The sequence below is a fragment of the Narcine bancroftii genome, chromosome 10, assembly GCF_036971445.1.
Source record: "Narcine bancroftii isolate sNarBan1 chromosome 10, sNarBan1.hap1, whole genome shotgun sequence".
Lineage (NCBI taxonomy): Eukaryota > Metazoa > Chordata > Chondrichthyes > Torpediniformes > Narcinidae > Narcine > Narcine bancroftii.
This window is the reverse complement of record NC_091478.1, coordinates 12,359,462-12,386,114: the sequence shown is the minus strand read 5'-3', so window position 1 is coordinate 12,386,114 and position 26,653 is coordinate 12,359,462. Positions and strand designations below refer to the sequence as shown.

Genomic DNA, 26,653 nt, shown 5'->3' with positions numbered 1-26,653 from the left:
GATGTTGCACTAACTGCTACGCCAACTGTGCGGCCCACTCTGGAGGGCTGACAGTTTGGCCCGATCTTCAGAAAGCACAGGTTTTGAACCCCAGTCTAGTCCTGATCGCTGGCACAGTAAAGGTGTTTCACTAACTGCTACGCCAACTGTGCAGCCCACTCTGGAGGGCTGACAGTTTGGCTGCCTTGCAGTATCATACAAGATTGGGCCAATGTACACTCTAACTGGCACTAATGCAGAATATGGACTGTTGATATACGCTGGCTTCAACCTGTTGATGGAGACCATGTCAGCTTTCCCATTTCTGTCAGTCTCAAAGGTCTGACGGGTGATGCATGTTGTGTAGAAATAGATCTGACTAATCTCATTTTCCAGAAGACTTTCAACATAACTCATCGGATCATAGAGCGCTGCCGCTGAACTTAGATTCACAAACTCGCCAGGCAAGGTCAGTGTGGTGCTGTATACCAGCTCTGGTGCTGAACATCCAAGATCTGCCTTTACATGCTGTATACCAGCTCTGGCGCTGAACATCCAAGATCTGCCTTTGCAGGGGTATGCGTGTCAAGGAGAACCATGGGCAAACATTTGCTCCACCTGGATGCATTGCCAACTGACGTCGATGCCTTTTCAATTGGCAATGGAAACACTCAACAAGGTGGTGGACTGTATAAACGGTGAAAGGGTGACCTTCCAACAAAAAGCCGAAACGTTTCACTGTGAGATAGATGGCTAAGAGTTCTCATCCAAATGTTCCATACTTTGCCTGAGCCGGTGACAGCTTGGCTGGAAAAATAAAACACGGGAGGTTCCAATTGCCCACGGACTTGTTCTAATAGTGCTCCCAAGGCATTGATGGAGGCATCTATGTTAAGAGAGAGCAAGGCATTGGGCTTTTCATGTACAAGCATTGTGGCATTCACAAGCACAGTCTTCACATAGTTGGAAGCATGAATGGCATTGTCTCCCAAAGACTGTGGTCTTTTGGAAATGGACTTATTGGATCATGAACCATGCTGGTGCATTTTTAGTAAAGGTGGGGGTGACCCTCCAGCTTGACCTCCCCAACTGCTCCTATAAGGGGTTTATTCACACCAGTCTTTATTTTAAACTAGAAGGTGCTGTGAAGTAATGGGGTCACCACTTGTAATAGCAACAATTTACCCAGTTTACACACAACTCTTTCAGCACAAAATGGAGTCAACCCTCTTTATTTCCTTCAGACACAACACTGCCTTCTTTATCTCCCCAAACACAATCCAGCCAAGCCCCTCCGACCTTTTAATTGACTATTCACCACATGATAATCTTGATGCTCTCACTCTCCTCCTGTGTCTGATATATGCAACCTTAACCAACCCGTGCTTATGTTCCCGTGCTTTGCCTTGGATACTTCAGCAGGAACTGGCACAGCTCCCGACACAAGTAAGTACGCGACCCTGACACTACATTGTACAATGTACACTACAATATTATCATTATTACAGTGAGGATTCTTCCTTCAGTATCATCATCATGGCCCATCCCTTCGCGAGTGAAGATGAACACGGTGCCTTGTAGCTCTTCTGCCCTCTTAGAACTTTTTGTAGTTGTTGGCACATTGTGATGTGCCACTGCGAATCGCGGAATGCCATGCAGTGCGATTTTGTTGCGAGGCCCTCCCAGTCAGAATGGTTGACATGGAATGACTAGAGATCGGCTTGATTACGTCTTTGTAGCGAAGACGTGGGCGGCCAACAGGGCGGAGAGCATCTGGGGTAGCCCACCGTAGAGGACATCTTTGGGCAATTGGCAATGTGGCCAGCCCACCGCCGGCAGCGAGCACAGATGATTGGGTAGAGGTCCGTACTTCCAGTCTTCTCCAGGACTTGGACGCTTGTGACTCTGTCGCGCCATGAGTAGCCTAGGATGGATCTGAGGCAGCGGAAATGGAATGCGTTAAGGTGCTGTTCTTGCTTTCTGTATGTGACCCAGGATTCACAGCCGTAGAGAAGAGTACTCAGCCAGCAGGCCTCGTAGACCTCCTTCAGTATTAGGGTGGTAATATAATTGCATGGATGTGTGACCAGCCTATCTCATGTTGCAGATAATTATCAGCACTCCTGGAGTCTCCACTCCCTCCTAACTATCTGGTCCAGTGCTCTTTGGCTGGGGATGGAAAATGTGATCTCTCCACTTGTTTTTACAAATTTCCAGTTATTGGAACTAAGTATTATTTAGTGGTTGTTTCCTGTCCTGTCTGTGGTTCTGCCGCAATGTGTGTCTGTTTCGCAATTTATTGGTGGCTTTTCAAATCATTCCATACTCTGCAAAGTTCCAACGGGGAAAAGTCTTTGTGTAATCCAACTTCCCAAGCAAAGAGCACCTGGCTGAATTCAAAGTTCAAATTTATTGTCAGAGCACATGCTTTTTTTCTTTTTCTTTGGCTTGGCTTCGCGGACGAAGATTTATGGAGGGGTAATGTCCACGTCAGCTGCAGGCTCGTTTGTGGCTCACAAGTCCGAAGCGGGACAGGCAGACACGGTTGCAAGGGAAAATTGGTTGGTTGGGGTTGGGTATTGGGTTTTTCCTCCTTTGTCTTTTGACAGTGAGGTGGGCTCTGCGGTCTTCTTCAAAGGAGGTTTCTGCCCGCCGAACTATGAGGCGCCAAGATGCACAGTTCAACCCACTGGCGATGGTCAATGTGGCAGGCACCAAGAGCTTTCTTTAGGCAGTCCTTGTACCTTTTCTTTGGTGCATCTCTGTCACGGTGGCCAGTGGAGAGCTCGCCATATAACACGATCTTGGGAAGGCGATGGTCCTCCATTCTGGAGATGTGACCTATCCAGCGCAGTTGGATCTTTAGCAGCGTGGATTCGATGCTGTCGGCCTCTGCCATCTCGAGTACTTCGATGTTGGAGATGAAGTCGCTCCAATGAATGTTGATGATGGAGCGGAGACAACGCTGGTGGAAGCATTCTAGGAGCCCATGCACCACATCACTAAAAACCCTGAGATGCTTACAGGCAACTGTAAACGTAGTCAAGGAGAAAAAATACGTATGCAGAAGGAGGAAATGGATGTAAAAGGAGGAAATATATCCACGCTGTGCAAATACAGGAAAATAAGTTTTCAATGATAAATAATGAGCAAAGTAAGAGTCCTTAATATTGTTCAGGACTCTGATTGTTGAGGGGTTGCAGCTATTCCGGAATCTGGAGATATGCGTCTTGGGCACCTACACCTCTTTCTTGATGGCAGCAGTAAGAACAGAGGATGACCTGGTTGGTGTGGATCCTTGACGATCGGTGCTGCTCTCCAATGTCAACGTTCCCTGTAGATGTTCTAGATAATGGGGAGAGTTTTCCCTGTGCCCTGGGATGCGTCCATTACTTTTTGCAAGGCTTTCTGTTTAGGGGTATCGGCGCCCCTGTACCAGGCTGTGATGTAGCCAGTCAGCGTGCTTTCCACGACACCACTGTAGAAGTTTGCCAAGGTTATGTATCAAACTCCTGAGAATTGTCTTTGTATCCACGTACTTAGATTTCCTTTCATTGACGTAACTATAATGGAGTTCTGATTTAAGGGGTTTTTATTGGCACATTATTTTCTCTCAGTTACTGTACATCAGCTCTTGCAGTTAGAATCCCATTAATGTTATTTCTTCAAAAGCAGATTTATTGGCCTGTAATGCATTTTGTAATGTTTGTAAAGTCATGTTTGCAATTTCAGCAATTCACTTTTAATCTGGGAATATAATTACAACTATTGTGTAATTAAGATGAATCCCCCTAACTCCCAATTTGGATTAATGCATGGATAAATCTATTCCCATTTCTATCATATATTTACAGTTCATTAGATTTTTTCAGTATTCATCAGTTTGATGCAACTGTAACCCTGGTACTTTGAGTGTTGAAATTAGTCATGTGCAGAATGCATTGAACCCTTGAAAATGATCTGAAGCTACCTGAGCTGAGTCCTGGACACCACACGGAGTGGAGGGGGGGTGGGGTGTTGGTGGTGGGGGCGGAATTTTCTCCTTTCTGTTTTCCCCCTTTTTTAATCAATCTTATATTCAAGTTATTGACCTCTGAGGAGATTGAACTGGATGTTGCTGAGACAGGAGTTATTGAGAGAATAACAGGCTGAGTCCTGGAGCAAAAGAGTCATAAGGAGTGATCTTATCTAAGTTGATCAAAACATGAGGGGCACGGATAGTGTGAATGCTCAGCCTTTCCCCCAGGGTAGATGATAGTAGAACTGGAGGGCACTGATTTAAGGTGAGAGGGGAAAGATTTAGGAGGGACCTGAAAGGCACTTTCTTCATTCTGAAGGTGGGTTTTATCTGGAATGAGCTGCCAGAGGAAACTGTGGAACTGAACGCCACAACCACATTCAAATGACATTTGGACAGATTTATGGATAGGAGGGCTTTGGAAGGATGTGGATCAAATGCAGGCAAATGGGATTAGTCTTGAATGCCCCATTGGTCTGCATGAATTAGTTGGGCTGAAGGGCAGTATGACTCTTCATGGTTCCATGTAGATCCTCCGAAAATACTATACCCACTGCATTTTTTTCCATCCACCAAGTCTGAACTCTTAAAATAATAAAATGGGTTACCTTGAGTATAATCCATCCTTTTGAAATGAGCCTGATTATACTATTTTCTGTTATAATATGGTGCAAAATGACTTTGTTGGGTGGGCAAATATGTGGTCATATAGTATTTAAATAGACCGTTGAGTCCATAACAACTGGTAATATTTAAAAAACCCTGAGACTTATTTTAATACTGCCGCTCCACTCATCTGCACCCTTGGACAATTTGCAGTGGCTATTTGACCTTCCAATCCACATGTCTGGAAATTGAAACACCTAAAGGAATCCTGTGCAATCATGGAGAGCTTGTGCACTCCATACACATTGCTGTGGAGGTCCAAATTGAACAGGTTGCTGGAGTTGTGAGGTAGGAGCTCTGTCACTGTCATCCATCTGCATGATAGATATTCAATTAACTGAAGTCCAATTATACAGGGGCACTGAAGTTTTCGTAATATCCACGTGCAAGAGCCCTGAAATAATGTTTTTATTTTTGTCACCAGCTTTCGTTCACACCCCCATCAAAGAACAGAATTGTACAAAATGGAAATAAGCCATTTGGCCCAACTCATCCATGCTGACAAAGCAACATACGGTATTGATCTCATTGCCTCACACCTTGTCCATAGCACTCTGTGTCTAAACTATTCAAGTGCTCATCCAGGACTTGTGTAAAGTTAATGAACCAGCCTCATGCACAGTGAGATCCAGGTGCTTGACAGTCTCTGTGTGAAGATGGTCCCCTTCATATCCCCTCTGAATCTCTTTCCTGCTTCCACCCCTTGCCCTTAACCTATGTCCTCTAGTTTTATCTACTCCTGGGAAAAAAATACTGTAGCACTCTGCATTTCATTAGGAATAATCGAGGAAAATACTTTTCACAAACCCAAACATCTGACTTTTATTTCTAATGCCAGATAGTTTCACGACCTATATTCTATAATTTATATAAAGCACTGCATCATCTGTACAGTCTAAGAAAAATGGGATCTGAGCAATTTGTTAATACTTTATAGACCTTGATACTATTTGGTCAAAGACATTTTCAACCTCAAAGCAGTCTAATTCACGAGTGATTCAACCGCACACCCGTCCCACCTCATTTCTGATAAATTCTTTCAAACATGAGTCAGTATTTTGGCAGATTTTGCTTTAACTCAATTCAATGCTGTGGGAATGAATATTCCCATCCTGCCTGGAGAGGAGCCATGGTCTTGTGCTTGTGGTGGTTACAGGAAAGAATAATATTTGGTGCTGGAGATTTATCTGGTGCATTGCCATGCTTTTCACAGGTGTTGCCCCGTTGCTTGCGTGTTGTTTTATTCTTTTGAAAGTTGGCTGTATAACTGGTGGCAACAGTTTATTTACTGATGTAAAAACACCCAATGTGGAGAGCTAAGCAAGTCAAACAGTGGAAATGAATTATTTTTCAATATTTTTATTAATTTCATTTAGCAAATATTGCATAGGTAAATTAACATGAATGGAACAGTAATCAAATTTATATGATATTATCAGTAATGACAAAACCTATGTTACATTAAAAAAACACATGCAAACAGAAATCTACAAATTCGTCCCCCTACCTACAGAGGCTGTTGGCAAAATGCATATCTGACATGGAAAAAAAAATAAACAATGAGGCCAAGGATCAAAAATTAGTTAAGCTTACAAATTTGGGAAAGAACTCAATAAAGAAATAAAGTTTACATTCATTATAGTAGTGGAAAATTATTTTTTTTCTAAAGACAAACTAGCCATCATATAAGACAACCATTTAGAGTGAGTGGTAGGGGCAGCATCTTTCCAATTTATTAGTCTTCTCCTGGACATCAAGGAAGTAAAAGCTACTACATGGGATTGTGAAGAATTCAATTTCGAATAATTGGGCCCACCATTCCAAACACAGCAATAGAAGGAGTTGGTGCCAAATCAAGAACTAAACATTGTGTATGAAATACGCCTTCCCAATAATTGAGAAGAGAAGGACGTAACCAAAACATAAGATACAGTGAACTATCTTCAGTTTTACATTTATCGCATTTACAAGATAAGTTCGGATAGAATTTAGTTAATTGGGTTTTCGAATACTGGGCACGGTGTATTACTTTAAATTGCCATAGGGAGTGCGTAGCACAAAAAGAGGATGAATGAATATGTCTCAGAATAGAATCCCATGTAGTGTCAGAAAATATTTGTTGGGGAATCTTGTTCCCATAGTGTTTTAATTTCATCCAGGGAATTATCCTTAGATAGCAAAAGTAGTTCATCCAGGGCAGACAACAGCCTTTTATGCCCCGGTTGAAAATTATATATTTTCCCTATAACATTAGACTCCAAGTCCTGAGGAAATCTCAAAGATAATGAGTGCAAAAAATTCCTAACATGTAAATAATGAGGAAAAAAATGGTATCTGGGTAAAATTAAATTTAACAGATAGTTGTTCAAAAGGAGGCAAGATTATAGTTGATTTAAAAAGGTTCAAGATTGGATGCCTAAATTAGATAATTTTCAAACCAATATCTTGAACCAAGGGAGGAAAAAAAGCATTAGTTCAGATAGGACTAACTAATAAGAATCTATGGTATCCAAAATGTTTCCTGAATTGAAACCAAATTCTCAATGTATGTCCGACAGCAAGATTATTTGATAAGCTAAAGCAGTAAAAGGTAAAGGAGCTCTAAGTATTGAACTAAGGGAGAATCTTTTAGTAGATTTAATTTTTAAATTAATCCAACCTGAAAGAACCTTATGATAAATCCAAAAAATAACATATCTGATGTTAGCTGCCCAGTAGTAAAATCTAAAATTAGGTAAAGCCAAGCCTCCATTTTTCTTAATATTTTGAAAGAAGATTATTTGGAAATGAATTCAAATGAGGTCATGAATTATGGTAGATTGATTAGAGTCCACTGAAGTAGAGGTAATTTCAGTAAAGAATGAATTGTGATGAGTGACCTTGCATTGAAGAATTGAGTACATAAAACTCCAATAATCCAGTTGTTCAGAAATGCTCGTGGCATCTGGCCTGCACTTTCCTCTGGGCTACCCATATTCTCCTCTGAATACTGGACTCTGGGATGTTCTCCCTTCAACAGTGGGGGCTGGGATGTTCATGTTTCCTGTAAACTCACCATGTTTGCTGTTAAATTTATGGTGCTTTAACAGCATTCATCGGAATAATATCCAATAGCTCATAAAATATGCCAGTCCAGTGCCATCAGTGTCCTGGACTTGTAGGATTGAGTCTTTACTGTATTCAGTACATAATTAATCTGTCAACTCTGAGTGATTTGAAGCCAGCATTGGAGTAATGATGTGCAGGATTATGTTAATTTTCAGAGCTATGCTGGTCATTGCAGCCTGGAAGGTTGACGAGGCATTAGGCAACTGTCAGATTAGACCAGGGGTCCTGAAACTTTTTGGACCATTGACCCCCTTCATGGAATACTTGATTCCTCATCGACCCCAGGGACTGAATCTTGGTCAGGAGGGGGTGGTGGGTTGGAGTGGCGGAGCTGGACGGGGTATTACCAAAGGTACAAAGGACATGAAGATCTATCTTCTACGCTCAGTCCATTTTCCTGTTTGCTCTCAACATGCTCAAAGTCTGGAGCAAAATACAATAAGGTGGCCACCACTGCCATAGATGCTATTTTCGGTTGATCCGCTCCTGATTTCCACCGCAAAATTTCAGTCAATCTCCCACCCCCAGCCTTATTGACTCCCTTTTGACCCCACTGGCATTTATCGACCCCTTGACTAGTCCCATTGTCCCCCAGGGTTCGATGTCGATCATATTGGAGACCCCAGGATTAGCCTGATTTTCATTTTTTTTTTAAAAAAGCATGCACCAGAAAGATTATTTTCTTATTCTCCATTTCATTTGCAGCTTTGCAAGAAGCATCATTTTGGTATAAACAAAACTGAGAAGATTACCCAGTCTCCAGATGACTCCAAGTTTTTGCTCAAAACATTTAGTCAAATCAAGTCTAATGTGGCTGTTCCAATTAAGAAAAAGGTGAGTGAATGCTTCTTTGGATCTTCCTGAAGTGTTTGTTTTATGCACGTTTGCACCTGGAGTATTTTACACATTCAAACCTCAATGGTTAAGGGCCAAAAATTTGTAACTTGATTGTAGTAAATTTTTACGACTGGTTTTCTCTTTGATTTCTGCAGTGTTCTAAAACTTGTGTTGAGTATCACCTGTTGGAGGCTATTCCTAGAATCATTTTGCTATACTTTACTCAAGAAAATCTATGGAAAAACAAAAAAAATGCAAGAAGCACTGACTTGTCAGACAGCATCTGTGGAAAGAGAAATAGTTAACATTTCAGGTTCAAAGTTTTATCAGGACAAAAGGTCTTTGACCTGAAATGTTAACTGTTTTTCTTTCTTCAGATGCTGTCTAAACTGTTAAGCATTCCCAGAATTGGCAGATTTGTAACAAAAACATTTACCTTAAAAAAGACAATTTTTATTTAATGGTTTAACAAGTTGAACTTTTTAATTTGAAAGAATTATTGGTGTGAAAGTTTTAAAAGGTGGAGTTTTGTTTGATTGTTATTTACTATAGTTTTGGTAATGAAACAACAGTTATGGTGCTCAGAGCTGACTCCCTGAAACTTGTAAAGGTCTCACACAGACCCCTGCCCAAAGGTGTATAAAAGTACGATGAATACTCCAATGTTTGGAGTGGGGTTCAGTGCAGAGAACTCAATAGTGAATAAAGAAACTGTTGTACGCTGAATTGGTTTTGCTGTTTGTTTTATTACAGTGTGGGCTGACTTTCACAGAGTGAGTGCTTCCAGTGCTGTGCCATAATGAGGATTCAATCTTCAGCCCTGCAACCCAGCATTAAGTGATTGCCCTGATTATGTCAGCCAGCCCATTGAAGGTCCTTGCAGGCAGCCCTCCAGAGGATGGTTGCTGTAGACTTCTTTGTGCCAGCTATTTTGCGCAGCAGTGGGTAAGACACAACTGTTGTCAGCCCAAACATGTATCTACTTCTTTAAAAATAATGGGGATATCTATCAATGGGGGATGTTTGGACTGGAGAACATTGTGCTAAAACAAATCAGTAGTCTTCACACTTTTTATTGCAGGATTGAATTTCCACTGTGAGCGAGGAAATCCAATTGAGACCAATCTTGGTAGATTTATTTTGATCTATTGGTGATGTGTTTATCATGTAAACTGCTGAGCTAACCTATACTCAGCAGAGATTAGAGACAGCAGGAACTCACCAGTGGTTTTTAATAGAACATAAAAAAAACAATTGATCTCCTCAGCAGGTGACCTCAGCAAATAGTTGTTGCTGGTTAATCCAGCGCCCTGCTGATTGTTATCTTGTTGCTTCTTTGAAATACACATGGAATTTCCACCGACTTAATTGATGATGGTCATTAATTGATTTCAGATTTATTGTTGGAGTACATACGTGATATCACATATAACCCTGAGGTTCTTTTTTCTGCAGGCGAGGCAGAATTGGTAGTGCAAGAAAAAACTGTACAGCGCACACATGTAAACAAATAAAGAAATGTCAACAAACTGCGCAATACATAGAGTAAAGCACAAAAGTAAGAGCCCTTTCCTAATTGGTGTTGAGGAGTCTGATGGTGGAGGGGTAGCAGCCTCTGTTCCTAAACCTGGTGGTACGAGTCCTGTGGCACCAATACCTCTTTCCTGATGGTAGCAGCTAGAACAGATGATGGGGATTCTTGATTGCTGCTGCTCTCTGATGGCAGAGTTCCCTGTAGGTTCTTGATGGTACGGAGGTTTCTTTTTGCCTACGATCTCCTGGGCTGTGTCCACTACTTTTTGCAAGGCTTTCTGCTCAGGGGTATTGGTGTCCCCAAATCAGACCGTGATGCAGCCAGTCAGCACATTTTACACCATGCATCTGTAGAAATTTATCAGTGTTTCCTAGTCTCAAGAACTTATATTTCCTCACCCTCTCCACCTCACATCCCTCAATGATCATTGGATCATACACCTTTGGTTTTTCCTTCCTGAAGTCAACAATCAGCTCCTCGATTGAGCAAATCATCTCTTGAACCAGGCAGAAAAGACTTGACAGGTTGAGAGATGTGCTTAAAATCTTCTCACTGAACTTTGACATTTTGAAGAAGTCGAACTGATTTGAAAACGTTAGATCAAATTGGATAGATTTCTGTGCAGGCTTGATGGGAAACAAAGTAAGAAATATCACCTTCCCATAATCACACAGAGTTTTTGGCCCCAACATTGTTAAAGTGGATCTACAAGCACTTGATAAACGAACACAAAAACAGCTGCCGAGAGCTTCATTTTTGATTTGCCACTTGCAGCTCATCTCACCACAAGGAATTCTGCCTCATGGCTTGCAAGTTGCATATTTATACCTTCAGACTCCAAGGTTTCTAGAACATTTGAACAGACTGTTCCACACATATTTCTTAGATTTCTCTTGGGATTCATTAATCAGGGCCATGCCCTTTACTCAATGGTTAATAGCCACTTACTATCTTGCTTCCCTTTTCCAGTCATCATTAAACTGCCGGCTTGGTGTTTAAGATGAGACACATATCCACTCTATTTGTGAGGTTGCCAATGGAGACTGGGACATGTGCCAGCTCTTTTAATGAATGTTATGAAAATGAGTTCAAACAACAGAAAGGGCTTGTCCCTGAGCCACGTAATTGCTAATTACAATGAAATGAAGAGTTAAGCAGAACCTCATTCTCATAACTCAAAAATAAAATTTACTTTGGAATTGTTGCTTGTCTTTGATTTGTGGGACACTTGAAAGTAAGGGATGAGTCCTTTCTCTTGGCCACTTAGAGCTAAATCCAGACCTTAAACACAGTTCAGATATTCCCCCCTTCTCATGTCAGCCAGCCCATTGAAGGTCCTTGCAGGCAGCCCTCCAGAGGATGGGTGCTGTAGACTTCTTTGTGCCAGCTATTTTGCGCAGCAGTGGGCAAGACACAACCGTTGTCAACCCAAACGTGTATCTACTTCTTTAAAAATAATGGGGATATCCATCACTGAGATGTCACTTGGCAGTAAGGCAATATAGTGATTTTCAAAAAAAAATATAGCGTGGACTTTTTTTTGCTTTTGATGCATTGATTTGTACATTTATTAATCTGTCATGTTGTAACTGGCAGGTGGAGAAAAGTGTAATTAATGTGTATTCCAGATGCATCACTTTAACCACATATAAAGACTTTTTTCCCCAGTCACTTTGAATTCTTTTGCAATCACCTTGCATCTGTATCTGGATTCTCACCTTTCCAATGCAGATTTTTTATTTCCTGTCTCAACTCCTCATTATTTTAAGGATCTCAATTACTTTCCATCTCAGCATTTTCTGCTCTCCAAACAGTCCCGGGTTCTCTAGGCTTTCCACATAATGCAAGCTCCTTCTCCTTGGATCTGCATCTTTACATCCTTCCCAAAGGGTAGTAGGTTCTAACTGATCATCTTTAGTTCATCAAGCCCACTTCAGTTCTAACCAATGAAGTTCAAGATTGATAAATGGCTTTCCCAATCTGATTCCTTCAAATGGTGTATGCGGATATGTACCAGGTCCTTGTTCCATTAATTTCAAGTGCTGTTTGCTTAGCTGGTTGAAATGATAAGTGTTGTCATAATGACAGTGGAAAGTTGAATTCAATCTGCATTTTTAAAAAATAATATATTTAAAAATGTATAAATAAACCATTGCAATTTAAATAAATTAAAACCCCTAGAATCCAGAATTCAAGCCTCAAGCAAAATTTGACAAAATAAAAGAATAAAAAAAGTTAAAAAAAATCGGCAAGTTTAAAATTGTAAATGTTCTCTGAAATAATTCATAAACCTTTGAAGATGGGAGCAAATATCCAGCCAGCGGAGGGCCTTGGTTGTGCTTTGCTCATAGCAGCTGTTTGAATGAAGTTGTGTGAAACAGCAATGGCGTCACCCAGGATGAAGAGCTGGTTGATCCTGCTCGCCATTGGGGTGACTCTCTTTAAGTGTCTCCTTATTTCTGCTTAGTGAGAGTCCCTGCCCCCCCACCCTGGTCTTTTTGACTTTTATCCTTTAAACTGTTTATTCCTAATGCAAATGTATTAGTTAAGCGTTACAAGAGCAAGTCTTAAGCTTCTGGAAAATACACTTATCTGGCATCTACCAATCCCCATAGGTGCTGGATACCAGGGGTTTTATTGTATATTGAATATTTAAATCACTGCTGCTCCTTTAGCAAGCAAGGTATGGTAGATTATTAACTTTCCAGGTAAAAAGGAAACGATGCCAACATAGAGCCCAACAAAGCCATCAATGCAAACTGGAGTAGTGTGAACTGGGAGAAACAGTCTTTGATGCAGGTCTGACCACTTGCAAAAGGCTGAAGCATCCACATGCCCACTGTTTCAAAGTCTCCCCAACTCCAAAGTCCTGGACCTGACCACCCTTTACTGATTTTGAAAGTCTCCGGAAAGATACCCGAACTCTCTGTGTATTGGATTCCATTTTCCAACTTTGTCTCGTAGATTCAATAACTTGAACGTCAGGCACATAGTTATTTTTATTAAATATCCAACTACTCCACAGCCATGTATTGGTTGAAGTTCAAAACGAATGGGGACAATTGCTTCAAAATCCTGGAAATCCTTGGTGTTGCATCAGTCATAAAGATAAATTTTAATCTTTTAATCAGGTTTCACAGGTAAGGGCAGATTATTTAAGTTTCCAACGAAAATTAGATCAGGATTTAAGGTATTTAAAGAAATGGCCCTAACCTTTGAGAATTAGAGGAGTTTATCATTGGTTATCACTTATCTTCAATGCTTTCTATGTTTGCTGTTTTGGGTTTAAGTGCATTTTTTTTCATGTTTGATGGCTCTGTGACAATGGAGATCTTTACCTGCCAATATGTTAATAAAGGAGAATCCTGAGCATCCCCTCCCCATTTTTTTTTACTCCTAATTGAAGTAATAGACATCAGAGTTACTTTATTGAAAAGGAATCCAGTAGGATTTGTGTGCTGAATGATATCACGGTATATGTGCATGAAACAAAAATGCAGTTTCTGCTATCCGTCAAGCTCAAAACTGAGCAGAAAGTACTTGTTGAAATCGAGAAAAAGTATTATTTTTAGAGTCCTTAAACGTCATGTCGTGGACACGTCGATTCAATATAGGGAGATGTATTTCTTGTTTATTGGGAACTTGGGTATTGATCTTCACATGGATTCCCTCTACGTTGGCCTCCTTAAGGAGATTTTATGGGGTGTTTGGTGAGTAGAGTTCAGTTCGGAAAAAGTTGTGTCTTGACAGCATGGAATATGTTTGATGGGTCCCTAGCCCTTTATATTTAGGAATCATGTGATTCTTGTTTTGCAGGCTAAAGAAAACAAAGAGAAGGAGCGTTTGGAACGAAGATTGTTGGAAGAGCTGATCAAGATGTTCATGGATTCTGAATCATTTTATTACAGCGAGAGCTATGACCTTACAAATTCGATACAGAGACAGAGTGTCTCAGAGAAGAGCGAAGCATCACTGTGGCAAAGGGTAGGATTTTCCCAAAATTAACTGCTCCACATGTGAAACAGACCAGATCATCACCTTGAAGCCCATGGATTGAAGTTATATTGCTCCTGTCAAATTTCTGTTCATTTCTTACAAGGGAGAAGTTGCCCTACTAACTTGGAATAGAGGAGCCTTCTGATTTAGTTTGTTTAAAATCAAGAGTTCCGGGACTGTTCGTCGCACTTGAGGGGCCTGGCATTTGGCAACTTTCTCCTCTGCTGGTCCATGAAGGAGAAATCTGGATCTTCCCTTTTCATTTATGAACAAAGTTGATACATCAACACATGTTGGTAACTTGGTGTGTTGTAAACTAAACTAAAAAAAAAATAATTCTTCAAGCTAGTCAAAAACAGGCACATTCAAAGCTGTTGGTCTACCTGACTATTGTCCATCACTATTTGCTCTGGCTTCATAATTGACAGTCTTCAACTATTGGGCCACAGGAACTGAAACCCTTTCTTTAAAAGAAAAATCCCCAAATAATACCCATCTCCACTTTGGTTTCCTCTTTTTAGGATCTGCTTCACTACATGCTTATTTCCTTATTTCTTGAGCTCACAACACTTTTATTCCATTTCGGTGAATTGCCATCTGTTTGTTGTGTTAAATGTGCTGTTTAAGTCCCAGTTGCACCAGTTATTGTTTCACTGAAGGATCTTGACCAGTGTTTCGTAGTTAAGGTTAGCTCTGCTGGATTAAATGATAGAAGCAAGATGTTTCATGTAGAACACAGGAACAGAAAGGGTTTTTGATCAAAACTGATAACTACAATAACTACAATAGCATTGTTAATGCTCTTTTTCTTTCAGGTTGATGACAGATTTTTCTGGAATAAGTACATGATGGATGATCTGATCCAGTTAAATGTAAGTTAAAAAGATGGATTATGCTGAAAGAAAATGCTTTTTATTTCATCATCCCGGGTGGTTTCTTGAGTTCACAAATAACTTAGTATTGTCGGCTCTGAGGTGGCTGATGACGCTGTTGTGGGATTTCTCTGTGCTCCGATGAATGAACTTGTGGTTCTCCATTGCCATCTGAATGTCCCTTCTCCATTTCAAGTGGCATTATGCCAAGGGCTTCTGTAAAATGAATGGAAGCTACACCTTTTCAAGGAGACTTTGACAACATTTTTGAATTGTACTGTCTATCGACTTAATCATCTTTTGTGGTGACAAGCACAGGATAAAGTGTCAGCTTTGAGAGTTTGGTCATATGATAGCTGCAGTCTGTTTGTCAGTGCTCACGTAGTTAGGGCCTCTGCTGGGGATGTTGCCTGGGAGAGGACATTAATATTAATTAATTTACTTGGGATTCGTGGAAATTCAGGTGGTATCACTCTTTAATGCTTTATCTGCCCGTTGTAGATTTCTCCAATTGCCTGGTTGACCATAAGCTTTATGCTGGGTTTGCTTCCTTCCTTGTTTTTATGGTACAGAAAATGGAATGAGGGTTAGGGGGTTCATTCAGTCTCAGATCAAACTGCCTTCTAACAGAACAATTCCATTAGCCTTGAAGCCCTACTCCACATGTGCCCATGAACTCACCTTTGCTCCTTGTGCCATTTATCTACCCTAAGGGGTAATGTACAACATCCAGTTAACCCAGTCGATCATCTCTCGGATGTTAGAAACGAGAAAATCTGGCAGAAACCCTCAGTTGTGGGGATAAAGTACAAGTGGACGGCACTCAATCAAGATCAGGGTGAAGTCAAGGATAGGGGGTGTGATAGAGCATCAACCACAGCATCGCTGGTTCTCGAAATGCTCTTCCTCAGCTGCGCTTGTACACTGAAGCTGCTGTCTGTCTTAGAGAGGTGGCTTCTGAGATGTGTAAAACTAGTTTCCTTTTCCAAGATGGTATTTATTGCTGTTTTGTAGCAGTAACAGCAGTTTGATTGAGGGCTTTTATTTTATGGATATTAATATTAAAGCCCATTATTTTATAAGCCTCAGAGTAGTCAACAATGACTGGGAACTTGCCACCAGTTTGTCAGTATCTTCTGTTTGCTGTAGCTGGATGACTGAAGTTGGGATGAATTTTGGTTTAGGAGTGGACGTGAAATGTTTTTTGCTTTGTCCGGTAGATTAGTTTGACTCCAGTCGGAAGGTTCTTGGAAATGGCGCGCATCATTGTGGGAAAAAGCAGTGGGGAAAGTGGGCAGAATAGCAGCCTTGGTTCATACAAGTCTGGACTGAGATTGGATTTGTGGTGAACTCATTGCTTAAGACCATAGCATTGCATGCTGTCATGTGAAGGAAGCAAGGTGGGGATGAATTATTGCAACAGGTAGACTTGAAGATGCTCCACGGTCTCATGAAATTTATGGTGCGATCATAGAAGGCTTTGTGCGTTTCTTAAGATTAACATGCAGTGATGATCCTCTCCATTGTGAGGCAACTGGATGGAACAAAGATTTGCCTTTTTTTTAATCCTCTCCATTTCTGGTGATACAATTGCCTTTTTATCTCTACTTTGCAAAATGTTCAACCAATTACCACTCTAGAAACTTTCTCTTGATCATTTCCATCACAGTGTGACATTGTGAAGAAAATGCTTACTGCTTCTCTAGGTTGTCTCAGGACCAGTCAACTCCAGGGCTCATTATTGCATGCATGGACCAAAAAGAAAAAAATTCCACAGATGAGAGCTATGGCCCTTGACGTTTAAGCAGCATGACATCTAGGAGTCTTGGCAAAGGTGCTTGTGGTTAACTGAGGGGAAAACTCTCCTCGACTTCTTTTCTCCAAGTTTCATTTTGTTATTGAAGTTGTTGGTCGATCATTGCCTCGAAGAACCCACTGCATGGTTTCCTCAGGGTATTTCCCAATGGTCAATCAAACTCAGCCGCCAACAATCTTCCTCTAATGTGGAGATGTCTAGTAATGAATGCACAATGCTTTGTTCCAAGAACAGCCCCTCAAAAGTGGAGAGCCTACCATTGTAGTGGCACTTGGGTGGCATCAGGCTTAGGCTGATGTGATGAGTGACATTTGTGTGCCACGTGAAAGCTGGCTGATGAACATGTCCAAAAAGAGTGACCATTTCCCGTTCAATTGCCATTGTTGAGTCCTGCGTAAGTAACCACCTTGGGTCATAAATGACAAGAAGCTAACTTGATCTGCTGTGCAAATATTGAGGCGTTAGGATCAGGACAGGATGTGGGTGTCCTTCGGCAGGTGACTTCTCCCCCTCCCCAAAGCCTTCCCTGACGAGGAAAGAGACAGGAATATGAGGGAATACACAAAGGAGCAGAGCTGCAGCAGTGCTCAAAAAGCTGGTAATCGCGCATGGCATCCCAGAATTCTCCGAGCCATCTTGGACAGCACCCCTCAAACCTGAAGGAAAACGGCAGTGACCATTTGAGAGCACTGCCACCTGCAGGTTCCTCTCCAGGTTACAGTTCATGATCATGATGAGTTTATTGTCATACACATTGTACAACGTACATATGCCTGAAATTCTTGCTTGCTGCAGTCGAACAGGTAATTGTAAAAAAACTACAATAGTAATTTATTTGAGGTAAATTAAGAGACAATAAGTGCATAAGGTATTTAATAAATATTCACACTAATCCTTGTGCAGAAGAGTGGCTTGCAATAGTCCGAACATTCCAGAATAAGTGTAACAAGGGGACATTTGAGAGTTTGATAGCTGTTGGAAAGGAAGTATTTTTGAAGCTAGAGGTACTGGTTTTCAGGCTTCTATACCTTTTGTCTGAAAGAAGTTGTGACCAGAGCGATGGGCGTCTTTATGATGTTGGCTGCCTTCATGAGGTATCGCCTTGCATAGGTGTCTGCAATAGAAGTGAGGTCAGAGCCTGTGGTGGACTTGGCCCATCTGCAGCCTTTTGTGTTCCTGGGCATTTACTTGTATTGTCAAACCACGTTGTGGTGCAGCCAGTTGTTATATGCCATTCTTTTAGCTTTGCTGGATGCAAATCCTGGAATTCCCGACCCAACTTAATTGTATGACGGAACCAGCTGTTTAAGGCAGTGGCCTACTGTTGTCTTCTTAAAGGCATTTAGGAAAGGACAGTAAGCGTCAGTTTTGCTCGCAACGCCCATGCTCTGTATGCAATTTGAAAAGAAATTGGGTTCAGTCCTTGTCTGTCCTCTGTCAGTTCCTCTGCCTTGCAATATTACTATCAAGCAGATCATTTTCTATTATCCATAATAATTTGGCCAATATAGAGAGGCAGTAGTAGTAATGGAATTCAAGTGTAGATTCCACTAAAGCAAGGTTGAAAAATCAATTTCACGAGGGAGAGGCAGATGGAAATCGTCAACTAAGGCAGAGAATACTGAAACACTCAACTGCTTAGGCAGCATCTGTGGATAGTGCTGGCACCTTGTGCTTGGGCCACATCCCTGGTCTTTAAGTATTCCCACATCAGAATCCTGCTGACTACGCCAATTGTCTTGGGTAAACTTGTACCTCTCACTTTGTTCGTTTTAGATTGGTCACAATGTTCGAACTACCAAAAGAAACACACACACCGAGAGCAGTTCAGTTTATACAAGACTTTATGACTAAATCTAAAGCTGAATTCACACTACAATATGCAAGCCCTTCTCAATTATACTTATCAATGCCTGGACTGGTCCCAACTGCCAAAGCGAGGCGACGACTGCACACTTGTAGTAGGTTGTCTGGGCGCCGGTAGCAGCTTCTCCACCTCCCCTGACCGGGACATCGGTTTGAAATCTTGAAGTTCTTCTTACTGAGAGATGTTGCCACTTCTTGGAGAGTCTCAAACTTCAGCAGTGGGACCATGGCTTATATTACCCAAAAGTTGTTTACTTCAGATCTTATCTCTTTGAACAAATGATTTAATTATCTTCAAGGTCTCCTGACAGTCTGCGACCAACAAAAGACAACTGCATCTCTTGGCCTCATGGTGGAAGTTGGATAATGTCTACTGATTCATATGCATCCTGGGCCCCATAGTGGAATTTAGGTGTGTCTACTAAATATGCATCCTGGGCCTCATAGTGGAATTGAGATCATGCCTTCTGATGCAACTGCATCCCTTCTTTCATAAGCTAGTCTAAATCCTCCATTACACCACAGCAGACTGCTTCTGAGCTGATTCGATGTGGACTGGTTCCATTTGTTATATTGGGTGGGGAAGGAGGTTTTGGCAGGTTACTAAAGAGACCATTAGTTCATTTAAAAACAAGTCACTTGGCTTTGTTTCACCTTGGTGTAGAACCAACCATAAATCTGTTGGTTGTTTTTTCCCCCAGTTCTCGATTTGCGACGACCACCAAAGCTGAATTAAGTAAAGAAAATCTGCAAAGGGCTGGTGTCGGACTCTGGCTTTACCCTACTCTTAATTTAGTCTATGTGTCGTCTGAGTCCAGTGTGTTCGTTAAATGAAGTGCTAGGAGAAGGTATTCGGTTCAACAATCAGTTTATTACACAGCTCAAGAATAAAGCTTAACAGAGCTCTGGTTCAGTCGTTAGTTCATAGGTCACCAGCACAGTGAGCTATTCCCCAAGACTGACCTCTACTGTCCAGTCTCTACAGTTTATATAGCTCAACCTTATCATACAGATTGAAGAGACTGCCATCCGTGCGGTACCGGATGTAAACAGCGTCTTCATTGTTGAGGTCTTTCATGGCTTGGTTCAGCATCATGCTGAAGAAGATTGAAAAGAAGGTTGGCGCGAGAACACAGCCTTGCTTCACGCCATTTTTAATGGAGAAGGGTTCAGAGAGCTCATTGCTGTATCTGACCTGACCTTGTTGGTTTTCGTGCAGTTGGATAACCATGTTGAGGAACTTTGGGGGGCATCCGATGCGCTCTAGTATTTGCTGCTCATGGTATCGAAGGCTTTGGTGAGGTCAACAAAGGTGATGTAGAGTCCTTTGTTTTGTTCTCTGCACTTTTCTTGGAGCTGTCTCAGGGCAAAGACCATGTCAGTAGTTCCTCTGTTTGCGCGAAAGCCGCACTGTGATTCTGGGAGAATATTCTCGGCGACACTAGGTATTATTCTATTTAGGAGAATCCTAGCGAAGATTTTGCCTGCTATGGAGAGCAGCGTGATTCCCCTGTAGTTTGAGCAGTCTGATTTCTCGCCTTTGTTTTTGTACAGGGTGATGATGGTGGCATCACGAAGGTCCTGAGGCAGTTTTCCTTGGTCCCAACAAAGCTTGAAAAACTCATGCAGTTTGACATGCAGTTTTGCCGCCAGCCTTCCAGACCTCTGGGGGGGATTCCATCCATACCTGCTGCTTTGCCACTTTTCAGTTGTTCGATTGCCTTATATGTCTCATCCTGGGTGAGGACCTCATCCAGCTCTAAAGGGCTGTTGAGGGAGCTGGAGCAGGGCAGAATCTTGGACTGAGCGGTTGGCACTGAAAAGAGATTGGAAGTGTTCTGACCATCGGTTGAGGATGGAGATCTTGTCGCTGAGGAGGACTTTGCCGTCTGAGCTGCGCAGCGGGCTTTGGACTTGGGGTGAGGGGCCGTACACAGCCTTTAGAGCCTCGTAGAAACCCCTGAAGTCGCCAATGTCCGCGCTGAGCTGGGTTCGCTTGGCGAGGCTAGTCCACCACTCATTTTGGATCTCCCGGAGTTAGCGCTGAAGATGGCTGCATGCGCGACGGAAGGCTTGTTTCTTCTCTGGACAGGACGGCTTTGTAAGGTGAGCCTGGTGGGCAGCTCGCTTCTTTGCCAGCAGTTCCTGGATTTCCTGGCTGTTTTTCCTGGAGGAGAAGCCCAGTACCTCTTCAGTGGATTGCAGTATGGTAGTCTTCAGCTGATCCCAGAGGGTTTCAGGGGACGGGTCTCTTCAATCTGAGGCGCCTGCAAGCTCACACCAAGACACAAGAGAAACTTGTCCGTGAACTACTCTTTGCAGACGATGCCGCTTTAGTTGCCCATTCAGAGCCAGCTCTTCAGCGCTTGACGTCCTGTTTTGCGGAAACTGCCAAAATGTTTGGCCTGGAAGTCAGCCTGAAGAAAACTGAGGTCCTCCATCAGCCAGCTCCCCACCATGACTACCAGCCCCCCCACATCTCCATCGGGCACACAAAACTCAAAACAGTCAACCAGTTTACCTATCTCGGCTGCACCATTTCATCAGATGCAAGGATCGACAACGAGATAGACAACAGACTCGCCAAGGCAAATAGCGCCTTTGGAAGACTACACAAAAGAGTCTGGAAAAACAACCAACTGAAAAACCTCACAAAGATAAGCGTATACAGAGCCGTTGTCATACCCACACTCCTGTTCGGCTCCAAATCATGGGTCCTCTACCGGCATCACCTACGGCTCCTAGAACGCTTCCACCAGCGTTGTCTCCGCTCCATCCTCAACATTCATTGGAGCGCTTTCATCCCTAACGTCGAAGTACTCGAGATGGCAGAGGTCGACAGCATCGAATCCACGCTGCTGAAGATCCAGCTGCGCTGGATGGGTCACGTCTCCAGAATGGAGGACCATCGCCTTCCCAAGATCGTGTTATATGGCGAGCTCTCCACTGGCCACCGTGACAGAGGTGCACCAAAGAAAAGGTACAAGGACTGCCTAAAGAAATCTCTTGGTGCCTGCCACATTGACCATCGCCAGTGGGCTGATATTGCCTCAAACCGTGCATCTTGGCACCTCACAGTTTGGCGGGCAGCAACCTCCTTTGAAGAAGACCGCAGAGCACACCTCACTGACAAAAGGCAAAGGAGGAAAAACCCAACACCCAACCCCAACCAACCAATTTTCCCCTGCAACCGCTGCAACCGTGTCTGCCTGTCCCGCATCGGACTTGTCAGCCACAAACGAGCCTGCAGCTGACGTGGACTTTTACCCCCTCCATAAATCTTCGTCCGCGAAGCCAAGCCAAAGAAGAAGATCATACAGAACAAAAGTTGGCTTCCTTTGCTAGATTTCTTGCATAAGATTTATCACAAGTAATTTCCTGCTCTGCAGTTGACTGGGGTGTAGAGCTCTCATCTTAATCCTCAAGGCCAGAATATCCTGTTGTTTTGATCAGAAATCAATTCATACCTCAGATATTTCTAATTATTTCTTTGTTCTCATCTGGCCATATTCTTCTGTTCTACTCAACACCTCCTTCTGTCTTAGCCTTCTTACTGAGTTAGTTTCCATTCTCTTTGTTTCTGACAGTCTCTGTCAGGATTCTCTTTGTTCTTGTCTGGCCATCGTCTCCTGTGCTCATCAACAGCTCCTTTTGCCTTAATATTCCTACTAAATTGTTTCATACATATCCTCTCTTTTTTATTTTGGGAGCAGGCAATTCTAAACCTACTGTAATCAGCCAACTTTGCTACATACTGTGGCTGCCCCTTACTTACATTACTCTTTCCCTTCACCATGAGGTAAATATTAAATTGTTACATAGTACTGGATTCATGTATACAAAATGAATAGTACATAAGCATATATTCTACATATTTTGTATGATTAATTAACCCCTATATTCCAACACTGGACATGTGAGATTAAAAACAAATTCTGCAAACACTCGCCAGGTCAGACGGCACCTGTGGAAAGAGCAACAGTTAGTGTTTCAGGTCGATGATCTTTGGTCAGCACCGGGAAGGCTGGTTGTAAATTGCAGAGTGTATGGGGGACGGATAGACAAGACAAGAGGAGATCCCTGAGTAGGAGAGGCCATGATGCTCTGAGCGACTGGTAATGGGATGCATCAAGGTGCACCTACCATTGACAATGGGGCCCATTCCAGTTTGCGGATTGGCCAAACCGATCTACTGATGATGCAGAAGATGCCTCTTGTGCCAGACGTGCATTGACTTCAGCTCAACATTCAGCACAATTATACCTTAGAGGACGGTGGATAGCTATCCTCGCTGGGACCTGACACCCCTCTCTGCAACTGGATCCTGAACTTCTTGATTGAAAGTCCACAGTCTGTTCAGGTTGGCAGTAAAACCTCACCCTTCTTTTGACAGAGGGTCATGGATTTGTGGAAATCATTTCCACGTTCAGCTGTGGAGGCCTTGATCATTAGTTAGAAATTTAAGGAGGAGATCGATAGGTGTCTAATTAGTTAGGGTATAAAGGTGTGAGAGATGAGTAAAACTAATATGAAAGATGAGGAAACTAGTATGGATATATGTGTAATGAATAAAGCCAGTATGAATAGGATAAGGATAGATATTAGAATGTAGGAAGTAGAGTTAGTCTGAATAAGATAAGGGTCTTCTTGCCTTTTAGACAGATTCAGCAAGTTCCGCATATGTAATTAGTAAGCCGTAGACAGAATTAGCAAGTTCAGCATATAAGAAGTTAGTCAGCCCTGAGAGTCGGGAAGGTGTGAATAAGGACAATGACATGATGGGACACTGCCAGGATACCCCCTGGTCCTCCAAGTTCACAGAAACAGCACGTCGGCAGACAGGATTGCCTAATGCCAAACTCACCCAGGAGGCAGAACAATGTAAGGGGGAGGGTACTTCTGTACTGAAATAAACTGTATAAAAGTTGGGTGAGCCCCAGTGTGTGTGTGTATTCCCAGGGTAAGGGGAAGCACCCAACTTTGCATTGTTGTCTAATAAATGTTCTTTGTTCTCAATTTTTGTCTCGAGCAATTTCTGTGAAGGTACTTTTGTTTCTAACAAAGGGATATAGGGAAAAGGCCAGAGTTTGGAACTAGTTGTGAGAACAGTTTATCTCCGGGTAGAGTTGCAGAGGGGACTCAATGGGCTATATGGGCCTACTTCTGTTCCTTTATCTTGTGAAGAGCCATCACACTGAGCAGTGGCACACCTCAGGGCTGCGGGCTCAGCTTGCTGCTGTTTACACTCCTAACTCACGACTGGGCTGCCAGGTTCAGTCCCAACAGAATCATCAAGTTTGTGGATGATGCCTCACAACGATGACGAGATGGCTTGGAGAGAGGGGCTGAAAGGCTTGTACAGCCTGAGTCTCAACGCCGCCAAGACAAAGAAGATGATTATGGACTTCAGGAGGACGAAGGACCACTCCCCACTACGTATCAATGGTTTCAACGTAGAGAAAATGGGGAGGACAAAGTTCCGCGCTGCCCATTTAAAGAATGACCTATCCTGGACCCACGACACCACCTCATTAGTCAAGAAGGTGCAGCAGTGCCTACACTACCTAAGGAGTTTGAGAAGGGCAAGGATTCTGGCCACCATCCTAACAACGTTCTACAGCAGCACAATAGAGAATGTTCTGGCTGGCTGCATTATAGTGTGGTACAATAATGGCAAAGCATCAGATCGAGGACAGTACGGAGGGTGGTTAAAACTCCTGAGAAGATCACTGGGGCCTCCCTTCCCTCTATCGATGATATCTACAGGGATCAGTGTTTAAAGAGGGCTCAGAGAATTATTGAGATCTCTTACCATTCCAGCCAGCAGCATCTTTGACAAGTTACCTTCAAGGAAGAGGTACGGGAGCAAGAAAACCAGATCTACCAGGCTGGGTAACAGCTTCTTCCCACAGGTGTTGAAACTGCTGGACACTCCTAGAAATCCATAAATGTAGATATCTATTTTGGAGAGCTATGTATGTATATCATTTGTGTGTAGGGGTGTACTTTGTATGGTGAACTATGGTGCAGAGATGTGCTGTTTTGTCAGGTTGTATGTGTACAATCAGATGGCAATGAACTTGAACGAGTAACGTGGAAGATCTGCCATGCTGTGAGTATGCAAGACTGGATTACGGAGGCTAACAGCATTGGGCCGACACTTAATGTGTAATTAATCCTGTAATTTAATGGAGCTCCGATTGTAATTTGAAATATTGCCGAAAGGAATCTGATACAATTAACCTTTCATTTTTTTCATGTTAACCATTGCAATCTGCATTCTGCGTGACTGAATTGCTGATGTGATAATAAAGGAAACAGACTTTGTGCTGAGCAAGCTTTTGTAAAGATTAGATGATGACCTGTATTACACGCGTGTCAGCTTTTACTCTGCATTTTATGGAAATGAGGAGACTTTTGTGTTCACCTGAGAACAGATGGAACTTAACAGTAATTTGTGATGTTTCAAGCAATTGATACAAAATCCTTTATGCTTGTTTTGCATTCTCATCCGTGTTTACTTCTGCAATTTAATGTGTCCTCCAGCATTTGAATTTTGGAAGAGTCATTTATCTCCTTTAAGAGGTGTTGAAATTGCCTCCCAGTGGATATTGTGCAGGCTTCTGACGTTCATGGGCTGGCACGGTTAGTGTAGCGGTTAGCGCAGCCAGTCATTCGGGTCGGGGTTCGAATCCCGTGCGGTCTGCATGGAGTTTGTATCTTCTCCCTGTGAATGTGTGGGTTTATCACATAACAATTACAGTACAGAAACAGGCCATCTCGGCCCTTCTAGTCCGTACTGATCTAAGTGATCTCTTGTCCCACCTACCTGCACCTTGCCCATAAGCTTCCAATCCCCTCACATCCATACACCTATCCAACTTTTCCTGAAATGACAAAATTGACTTTGCTGCCACCACCTCTTCCGGGAGGTCATTCCACTCAGCCACCATCTCTGAGTGAAGAAGTTCCCCCTCATGTAACTTCTAAACTTATGCCCCCTAACCCTTAACTCATGACCTCTTGTTTGAATCTCACCTACCCTCAAGGAAAAGAGCCTATTCACATCTACTTCATCAATACCTCTCATAAATCCACCCTCAAATTTCTATGCTCTAATAAATCTTTGTATTCTAGATTCTAAAATCCAGGCAGCATTTTAGTAAATCTTCTCTATACCCTTTCTACCTTATTGATATCCTTCCTATAATTTGGTGACCAGAACTGAACATAGTATTCTAAATTTGGTCTCATCAATGCCTTGAATAGTCTCAACATCACTTCCCAACTCCCACCGTTCAATACATAGCAGGGGTTGTAGGTTAATTGGGTATAATTGGGCAGCAGGTGCTTGTGGGCCGAAAGGGCCTGTTACCCTGTTGTATATTTTAAAAAAATGGTTGACATCGTGCATGTCTTTTTAAAATTTTTTATTTTTCACACTATGAACCATATTGACTAAAATACATACAAACCTTTCCCTCTTGAATATACGCAGTGTCATTTTCTCCCCTTCCCCCCTCCCTTCCCTCCCCCCCTCCCCACCCACTCAACGTTCAACATATATGATATATTAAACCCATTAAACAATGTCATCACTCAATGAAAATAAACAGGAAATTTGTGTCTTCTACTTTTACACACTGGGTCAGTTCATTTCATTTTCTTCTCATTCTGTCATTTTAGGTGGTGGAGGTCAGCAATAAGACTTCTCTGTTGTGGTTCCATGTACGGTTCCCAAATTTGTTCGAATACTGTGATGTTATTTCTTAAATTATATGCTATTTTTTCCAATGGAATACATTTATTCATTTCTATGTACCATTGCTGTATTCTCAGGCTATCTTCTAATTTTCAGGTTGACATAATACATTTTTTTGCAACAGCTAAGGCTATCATAATAAATCTTTTTTGTGCTCCATCCAAATCGAGTCCAAGTTCTTTGCTTCTTATATTACTTA

The 26,653-nt window shown here is 42.3% G+C and overlaps 1 protein-coding gene across 5 annotated transcripts in view; it reads left to right on the top strand.

Moving 5' to 3' along the window:
* inpp5f (inositol polyphosphate-5-phosphatase F) overlaps positions 1 to 26,653 on the top strand; it is a 153,380-nt gene that overhangs the window by 88,573 nt on the left and 38,154 nt on the right. For 2 of the 5 annotated variants that reach the window (XM_069899864.1, XM_069899863.1), the window contains 3 exons: positions 8,477 to 8,605; positions 13,959 to 14,126; positions 14,954 to 15,010. In XM_069899864.1, the coding sequence (XP_069755965.1) occupies positions 8,477 to 8,605; positions 13,959 to 14,126; positions 14,954 to 15,010 (354 nt within the window). Of the gene's footprint in view, positions 1 to 8,476; positions 8,606 to 10,091; positions 10,167 to 13,958; positions 14,127 to 14,162; positions 14,443 to 14,953; positions 15,011 to 26,653 lie in introns of those variants that run through there. The other 3 variants (XM_069899865.1, XM_069899867.1, XM_069899866.1) reach the window with 3 other exon arrangements.